At 39.5% G+C, this 9,842-nt stretch overlaps 1 protein-coding gene across 1 annotated transcript; it reads left to right on the forward strand.

Moving 5' to 3' along the window:
* Nucleotides 1–5,172: 5,172 nt before the first annotated feature.
* On the forward strand, nt 5,173–6,066 carry LOC134574646 (olfactory receptor 5AR1-like; the record flags this gene model as incomplete). The annotated part of the gene is made up of 1 exon (XM_063433777.1): nt 5,173–6,066. A coding segment is annotated over exon 1 (894 nt), but the record flags the coding sequence as incomplete, so codon positions are not given.
* Between the last annotated feature and the right edge of the window lie 3,776 nt (nt 6,067–9,842).

The raw sequence follows: 9,842 nt of genomic DNA on the forward strand, positions 1-9,842 counted from the left end.
ACTCTCATTTCATCAGTCCATAAAACCTTAGAAAAATCAGTCTTGAGATATTTCTTGGCCCAGTCTTGACGTTTCAGCTTGTGTGTCTTGTTCAGTGGTGGTCGTCTTTCAGCCTTTCTTACCTTGGCCATGTCTCTGAGTATTGCACACCTTGTGCTTTTGGGCACTCCAGTGATGTTGCAGCTCTGAAATATGGCCAAACTGGTGGCAAGTGGCATCTTGGCAGCTGCACGCTTTACTTTTCTCAGTTCATGGGCAGTTATTTTGCGCCTTGGTTTTTCCACACGCTTCTTGCGACCCTGTTGACTATTTTGAATGAAACGCTTGATTGTTCGATGATCACGCTTCAGAAGCTTTGCAATTTTAAGAGTGCTGCATCCCTCTGCAAGATATCTCACTATTTTTGACTTTTCTGAGCCTGTCAAGTCCTTCTTTTGACCCATTTTGCCAAAGGAAAGGAAGTTGCCTAATAATTATGCACACCTGATATAGGGTGTTGATGGGTGTTGATGTCATTAGACCACACCCCTTCTCATTACAGAGATGCACATCACCTAATATGCTTAATTGGTAGTAGGCTTTCAAGCCTATACAGCTTGGAGTAAGACAACATGCATAAAGAGGATGATGTGGTCAAAATACTCATTTGCCTAATAATTCTGCACTCCCTGTACTGTCAGGTTGACCATGTTTAAATTGAGTATGTTTCAAACTGGTCTAATAACATATATGCAGATAATTCCTACTGCTAGATTAAATGCATTTCATGTTTGGTTAATAAGATAAGCAGTGGATACTTGTAAACATTTAATACATCGGGACCTCTATTTTGTATTTATTTTATATACTTTTATTGAATTAAAGCCGCTTTTTCATACCTTCACCCGGAGTCCTGCTTTTTGGTGGAAGTGTCCAGGGAAGTGTCCAGGGGAATCCCCCAGCCCCCCACACCATCAGGGGTGGCACCATACATGCCTTAACTGTCCAAGATCCTGTGAGTGCATTTCATATTGCGCAATGTCAATATTGTAAAACTTTATTACACTATATTTTCTTTATATTTATCTTTATTTAGGCTACCAGCCGGTTCCCTCGTTGTGTTTTGTATATACTTGTAAACGTTTAACCTGATGGGAAGCAAGACTCCACTACGTATTGAATCCCTGATCCTGAGGTCATATTGTCTTAAACACAATAAACCTGTATTTGATTAATGAAAATCACTTTAAATAAAATCATCTTAATATTTAATCTGTCAGTAATAAAACATTTTTTAGTTTAAATGAAAATAGTACATCATAGATGTATAAACTATCTGGGTTATTCACTAAAGTCTGAATGCAGAGGTGGTGCTCTAATTAAGTGAATTAGATGACTGCCTAAGGTCTCGCACTAACTGGGGCCTCTTAGCCACCTTACTCGCCTTAAGGCAGAATGATCTCTCAGGTCCTTACTCCGTGATGGAGGGGGCTTGGCAGCTTTCTTTGTATGCTGCCTCTGTGTGCAGGTCCCTCCATTTAATCTGCTCTGGGAGAGAAAGAACCGAGTGCATCTGCACCCAGCAGAGTTGTAGACCATGTGGTAGAGATTTTGGAAGCTCAGCCAACCAGAGCATTGCCGTAGGTTACCACAGCAACTCTCTGACACTTCAAGTGCTGGAGCTCACAAGATCTCTATTACATGGTCTGCAGCTGCCGACTGTATAGAAATAGCTGCAGACTATATCTAGAGCTGCAGACTGGATAGAAAGGCCAATGGACCATCAGGGAGGGAAACCACTAGACCACCAAGGACAAAGACCATTGGTCAACAGGGAATTGATTACCTTACAAAAACCAAAGGTCCTTCAGTGTGGGAAGGCTGATAACTAAAACACAGCCTCTTCCCAATGTCCCATTTCCACACACATACTGTCACCACTCACACACTATCATCCCCACACACACTCCCACCCATTTTCACCAACCCCACCTAATCCTGTCACTCTCACACCCTCCAACAATACCACACTCAGTTGCCCTTGCTCTGCCACACTTAGTGTATCATATTAACCCCCCTAATCTTGTCACACTTACCTTCTTGCGTGCTGTCACACTCACCCCCAACAAAGTCACACTCATCCTCTATCACTGTATCACACTCACCCTGGCACACTCACCCTGTCACATTAAACCCTACAATCATGTCACTCATCCCCTCCAACCATGTCCAGGGTCTTTCAGGAAGCCCTTTTGGTCCCTTTTGGTCACAGCGCGCTTTGTGCTCTCATGTACTCAATAGATTTTTTTTTCTGTTATTATGTCTCTCACTGTTAAAATAAACCTACCATTAAAATTATAGACTGAACATTTCTTTGTCAATGAGCAAACGTTCAAAATTAGTAGGGGATCAAATACTTTTTTTCCCTCACTGTATTTATCTAACAATATTTGTACAGAATAAACAATTGCAGAAAAAGTTAAGCTTGATGCAGTTGTTAGATTTTTCGTATTCCATGTAGATGCCTCAAAGTAAAATAAAGTTGAAACTTTGTGTTAATTAATTAATGATCCCTATGGAAAGTTTGAGCAGTGAATCATGCACACAATGATGTCAGATGCCACATGCTTGAACCATAAAACATCATAGAAACATCTGCAGATTTATTGTGCTAGGAAATTTGAAGAACACAGCGGTAAATAAAATGTGGAAACATAGAAACATAAATTTGTGTAAGTACTGATGAATCTTGACTTTAAATGTTTCATTTGAGGGGTAGTTTATTTTAAAACATTATAACATGTCTAAAAAATATTGTTTACCTCATAAAGACCTCTTTAAATGTGACAGTGTCTACTTGGAACACACATCATTGTTCCTTTTTAATTGTACAAATATATCTGCATTTAAAAAAATCCTTTCAGTCATCCTTTTTGTGTTCTATTTTTTTTCCCCAAATTACATTATCAGCTTGCTCATTTGTTTAATTCTGTAGTTCTGTTATCCATTCATCATTGTCAGCAGTCTACGTGTTTTGTTATGTATAGCTTTATAAAGACAATAATACAGTTATAAAGTTATACATAACAAAGCAGACAGACTGTTATTATCCATAATTCACTTCTGCTTATGCGTGGTGCTTGCAATGTCTGTTGGTTTTTCTATTGTTAAATCTTAAACCCTTCAGTGGAAAATAAATGCCTTTATATTTTTAATACTTTGGAGCATGAGTTAACCATTTTTTGTTGGAGTATGATTGCTGGATTTACTTGGAACACATGCTTAAGTGAGTACACACATGTTAAACCACGGCAGATCCAGAAACAGCCTGTTGAATGCATGTGCACTTAATTGGCAAAGCAGTGCTTTTGGAAATGTGTTAGTTTTACTCACACTTTTATTTGTCACCTTGTCAAGAACAACATTGACCACTTTTTCTGTGATAATTCTTCATTACTTAAATGTTCCTGCAGTGATACCTTTAACACTGAGATATATGTCATCCTTGCTGGAAATGTTTGTACTTACTTTGGTATCAAACGTTTATCATTTTTAATATTGTAAATATTCACTCACAGGTGGTCAACTTACAGTGTTTTCTGGTTGAGACATTCACTTAATCAATGATGTTACTTTTTATGGAACAATGCTTGCTGCGAAGGTTGTGCTAATCCCAAAACCAATTAAAGACTAAATAAATCTTTCAAAACTATAAACATTCCTTACACACAAAATGAAGCCCTGGACTTAAATTCCTACTACTCCTGAGCAGCAGCAATGGCTACAGTATTCGTTAGCCCAAATACATAGAACAGAAACCAAAAAGAGTTAACTGCACCCTATCCCAAATCCCCATGCACATTTAAATAACTGGAGGTTTTTAAGTATCACTCCATAGTGAAACACTAATAACTGTAAGCTCACCTTTTAAGAGAGTCCTACACTAAAAAATCACCTTGTTGATTTCAGCTAAAAAAATCTTTGAGACAGAGAGGTGTTTTTTTTATGAACCCCCTACACAGTAATTAACGTTTAATACGGTAAACATGTGGGGGGGGGGGGGGAGGATGGGTGGCAGCATTCTAACAGGGCGGTGTAATGCATATATACAAAATGAAGCCCTGCACTTAAACTCCCACCACTCTTGGACAGCAGCAATGTTTGCAGTATTGCACAGCCTTCTTACTGTGCTTCCACCCACCCCATGTGTACTCTGTTAAGGGTTAATACGTTTCTAGAGGTTCATAAAAAAAACACTCTCGCCTCATTATAATTTTTGCTTTTTCTTTTTAGCTGAAACAGCAAGGATAATTGTTAGTGTAGGGCTTACTTAAAAGCTTTTACCTTCACGTGGCAGATAAGCTGACACTTAAATGATCATTGGAGTTATACTACATTTTTTTTAGTTATTTAAATGTGCATAGGGATTTGGCATAGAGAGCAGGAAACTTATTTTTGGTTTCTATAAACCTTCCTTACTTCACACTGTGCAATGGTGCAAGAAAATGTATGTCTGCCATCAATAAGACTCCTGGTAGCTTTACTAAAATATAAACAAAATAAAGCAGTAAAATAATATAATTACACTGTAAGCAAATAGTGTGGCAAGTATTGAATAATAAAGGTTGACATATGTGGTGCTATATATCAAGATATGATGTATATGTATAAATAAATTTCAAACAATATACATTAACATAAATCATTCAGCACAAGACTTTTACATATGGTTATTGCTCAAATAAGCATTCCTTATACATAAGGTGCCAATGTTGATTATTTACTACTCCAATAAATATAAACTTGAAAGGGCCACTATAGGCATCATAAATACTTCCTCTCGTTGAAGTGGTAATGGTGTCAAGAATCCCATGGTGCTGGCCTGCAGTTCCATGTTAACTATTTTTAAATGGAAATTAGGATTTACAATGCTGATAAGTTGTGTGAACAACAGTTATAAGGCACCACTGAGTGAGGAGAATGTTCTTGCAAATAGATTTGTGAATTCGTGGAAATTAACATATAATAAAACATTGGAGTTCTTAATTAAATTAAAACAGAGAAATCACACAAAGAAAATTATTGTCTATTGTCTTTTTTTTTGCAGAGGTAAAATAGTTTTTAAGTTATTATTTCTATAGGTCTGTCTTAAATATATCTTGTTTCACTTTCTAGGCAAGAAATTAAAAACAAATGGAATCGAAAAATGTTTCCAATACAAATGCATTCACAATACACGGATTTTCACAATCACCAGACCTTCAGTATCCTCTTTTTATCATTTTTTTATTTGTTTATTTGGCTATTCTATTGAGTAATCTTACAGTTTTTTTATGTATAATTATGGACTCTCATTTACATACCCCTATGTATATCTTCTTGTGGAACCTATCAGTGCTAGATATATCTTATACCTCAACCATTCTTCCCAAATTGTTGGCTATGCTCTTCACACAATGTAAGATAATATCCTTTTTAGGGTGTATATTACAGGTATATTTCTTCATGTCCTTTGTTAGCACAGAATTCCTTCTATTGGCAGCAATGGCTTATGATCGTTATGTAGCAATCTGTCATCCTCTTCATTATTCTCTACTTATGAGTGCCCAACGTTGTGGTCAACTGATACTTTCAGTATGGATTAGTGGCTTCTTACAGCCAGTTCTCCACACCATTTTCATAGCTAACTTGTTTTTCTGTTCATCCCACCATATCAACCACTTTTTCTGTGATCTTTCTCCATTGCTAAAACTTTCTTGTAGTGATACCTCTAACATTGAGATCTGCACCTACATTCTTGGAACGCTCTTAAGTGTTAGTGCATTTTTGTTTACTCTGGTATCATATATGTTTATCATCTTTACTATTTTAAATATTCACTCAGAAGCTGGACGTCTTAAAGCTTTTTCTACTTGTAGCTCTCACATAACCAGTGTAATCATCTTTTATGGAACAGTCACCTGTTTGTACATGAGACCAGCATCTATGTATTCTCCAGGACAGGACAAGTTTTTTTCTCTGTTGTACATAATACTTATTCCACTGCTGAATCCTCTTATTTACATCATGAAGAATAAGGACTTCAAATATATATTTAAAAAAATATATAAAACATTGTTTTTTCTGTGCTGCATAATAAAGTAACTCTATCATCCAAAATAATAAGAAATGTGACGTGTAACGTATTTTCAGTGAGGATGTTATTATTGAATACTGAGAAAAACTAAAACTTTAATCAACAATCAAACAGGATTCCTACTTTTACAATTAATGTTTAACCCCTTAAGGACACAGCTTCAGAAGCTTGACTTACGCTTAATGACACAAGCAATTTTTGCATTTTCTTGCTGTTTGCGTTCAACTGCAATTTGCATCTCTCTCATTTATTGCACCGACACAGATTATATACTGTTTTTTAAAGGACAGGAAGGGCTTTAATTTGATATAACATATATATATATATATATATATATATATATATATATATATATATAAATGCTTACTTATTATAAAAAAAATACAGAAAAATGCAAAAAAAAAGAAAAATATTGTTTTTTTTACAGTTTTTGCAATCATAATGTGTGCATAATTAGTGCAGGTTAAGGAAAGTAATTAAAAATAAATTCATTTATTTGTTCTGATTTACAGAATATATAATTGTGGTGGAATCTCGGTAAAAATAAATTTAGTAGGCCGAGATTACCACGTGGTATGTGTACGTGCATATGCTGACGTATCGATCAGTTAGTTGCACGTGGCAAGATATGATCAGTAGTGTACGGAGCATGTGCGAAAATACAGGATGTAGTATTCCCCTCCTCCATTGTGCTGGACAGGCCATGCGGTCAAGCAGGAAGTTAATTCTTATTTGTATTGATTGGTTAGGAGAATGTGCGGGTGGAGCTTAATATGGGAAGAGTTATATGCCTATATAAGGAGCCTGCACTATTGTCCGGGGCTCAGAACTTGTATTTTGGTGACATTAGTCCCTCTGAGTCCCGATCAGTGAACCGAATAAAGAATCTCTTCCTTCCTGAAGAAACCTGTGTCCATCTCTCTGTGCTTGGCTTCCGTCAGTTTCTCCGGTATCATTTGGTGCATTGGCCGGGAAGCTCATCGTTCAACGGTAGCTGAGAAGCAGAGGCGTGAGACGGTCTATCTTTGCCCACGTTCTCTACGGCTGCACCCCTGAACTTCTGCGTGGACCTCCCTTCGTCTCGGCGCCACTGGTCTGTTGTCCAGGAGATCATCGGCCTCTACGTAGTAAGTGCTGGGGTGTCCCCGTCGATGAGTGTGAACTCAGGTTCAGGAACGAGGAGGTAAGACGACCGCTGTTTTAGACGGACCCACTAGGGGTATACCAATTGTGCGGTAGGCCCATAAGGGGTTAAATCTGTGTATGGAATCTGCCCCCTCTGTCGGAGGGAAGGAGCGAAGGTGCACCGCTCAATCGAACGCTCTTTAGTAAGACCGTTTGATTTGGTTTGGAGTCAGGCGGGGTTCTGTGTAAATAGCCCTAGCCGGACACCGGTGTCTTGTCTAGACTAGCGTTCTAGGGTGTACAATTTGTTCGCTAGGTCGGAGGGACCGGGAGACTAAGCGGCGTCTGTGTAAATTCGGTCCGCTAGCTCTCAACCTATCTTGGCTAAGTGGGAAGGCGTGTAAATTTGGAACCCACTAGACTATTGATAGAGTAGAAAGACTAAAAGGGTTCTGTTGTAAATTCCGCCCTCTAGTTCGCTATATGTGGTGCTTGGGCAGTGTGGCTAACCAAAACAGATGTAGATAGTTTTAGGTAGTCCATCAAGGTACTGGCCAATAGTTTAGTTGGGATTGTATATGTGTTAAAGATTGTTAGTAAAGTGTATATCTTGTTAGATAGCACGAGCTCAGCCGTCTAGCGAGAGTGTTAATAGTGTGTTGCTGTACTATAGTGCACGGTACCATAACCCTGTATATTTACTGACATTGTATATAAGTACTAATCATTGTCGTCTAATGCATGTCTAACACCATAACCACTAATAATTGTATTGTGACCTTAAATTGTACTTTGACCTATGCTAACCGTACTGTAACTACTATTTGTAAAAGACGATGTTACTGGGGTGTGTTATAGACGGGTAATTATTATATAGAGAGAATTATAGCGTGGGTGACTGTATAGTTTCGCCAAAGGGCATAATATCGATTACTTAGTGACTGGTGTAACAGCTGTGTGTGTACGGGAATTCCCTGAGTGTTTTTATCGTGTTATTGTGTACGTTTCACTTGGTAACTGTACCACGTGGTGCTGTTGCCGGAAGAAACGGGTGTGACTGTTGAATAGAGTGTGTGTATAGCATTCGTTGTCAACGACGCTCCATTGATAAGTATGGGCGCGTCGGAGTCGACGATTTTGGATCCCTTAGGTTGTATGGTGAAGAATTTTAAAAAGGGATTTACAAAATGTGATTATGGGGTTAAAATGTCTTCTGTACGTTTGGTCACTTTGTGCACTAGGGAGTGGCCTATTTTGGTCGCGGCATGGCCGCCACGTGGCAGTTTGGATCCAAATCTGGTACAGCGTGTACACGTGGCTGTATCAGGTAGGCCTGAACTTTACGGACAGTTTCCATACATAGATTGTTGGAGGCAGGCCGTAAACGACTCGCCAAGATGGATCCGGATATGCCACGAGGAGCAATGTCGCCTCATGGTGGCCAGGACTTGTTTGTCCACTAGGACCATGGTTAAGCCCATTTTGGACACGCCCCCTGAGTCCGAGATCCCTATGCCGCCCCCTTACTTCCCTGTAGAGGGAAGTGATACAAGTACAGGAAGTTCCACACCCACTCGTCCGTTGTCCCCATCTACTTCCTCCTCCAGCTCAGAATCCATCCCACCCGTTACTAAACCTCCCCTTCCGGTACCAACCCCCGTTAAACCCATGTATCCTGATTTGGCGCCAACTCAAGCTTCCGGTCAGGCTTCTTCTAGCCCGGCTCGGAATATTCTATTTACCGACCTTCCCCAACATCAAGCTTCTACATCCTCATGTCTTACTACCCCCCGACCGGAACCTCTAACCGACGCCCTTCCACGTAGCCCTATACTAACCCGACAACTGACCGGTACCCAACGACCCAAACATTATCAGATGCCTCTTCGTTTGAATCCTGGGTCAGCCTATCTTGATGCCACAGGCCAAATGGTGTATGCTGACCCAGTCTTCGTCTATGTCCCAATCACGACTACCGATCTCTTGAATTGGAAGACCCACAATTCCTCGTATACTGAGAAACCACAAGCCATGACCGACCTGTTCACCTCGATAGTTCAGACGCATAATCCGACCTGGGCTGATTGCCAGCAATTATTAATGACATTATTTAACAATGAGGAGAGGACTAGGACTAACCAAGCGGCCATTAAAGCACTAGAGGAAGAAGCCCGTACTTTAAATCAAGCCAATCCAGCAGCATGGGCCGCAACTCATTATCCAAATACCGATCCCGAATGGAACGTTAATGGCGCAGATATGCGTCACCTAAAAGCCTATAGAGATGCTATAATTGCTGGCATGAAAGCCGGAGGGAAGAAAGCCATAAATATGTCGAAGACAGTTGAGGTGATTCAGAAAAGTGATGAAGCGCCGATTATTGGAGGCATACCGCTTGTATACCCCCTTTGATCCGGAGGACACTGATAATTCCCGAATGGTAAACTCTGCCTTTGTCAGCCAAGCTTATGGAGATATTAAGCGCAAGCTACAGAAGTTAGAAGGGTTTGCAGGAATGTCCATCACCCAACTAATGGAGGTAGCAAATAAGGTGTACATGAATAGGGAATCAGAAAGTAAGAAAGAGGAAGAGCGCAAGATG

The sequence above is a fragment of the Pelobates fuscus genome, chromosome 10, assembly GCF_036172605.1.
Source record: "Pelobates fuscus isolate aPelFus1 chromosome 10, aPelFus1.pri, whole genome shotgun sequence".
Lineage (NCBI taxonomy): Eukaryota > Metazoa > Chordata > Amphibia > Anura > Pelobatidae > Pelobates > Pelobates fuscus.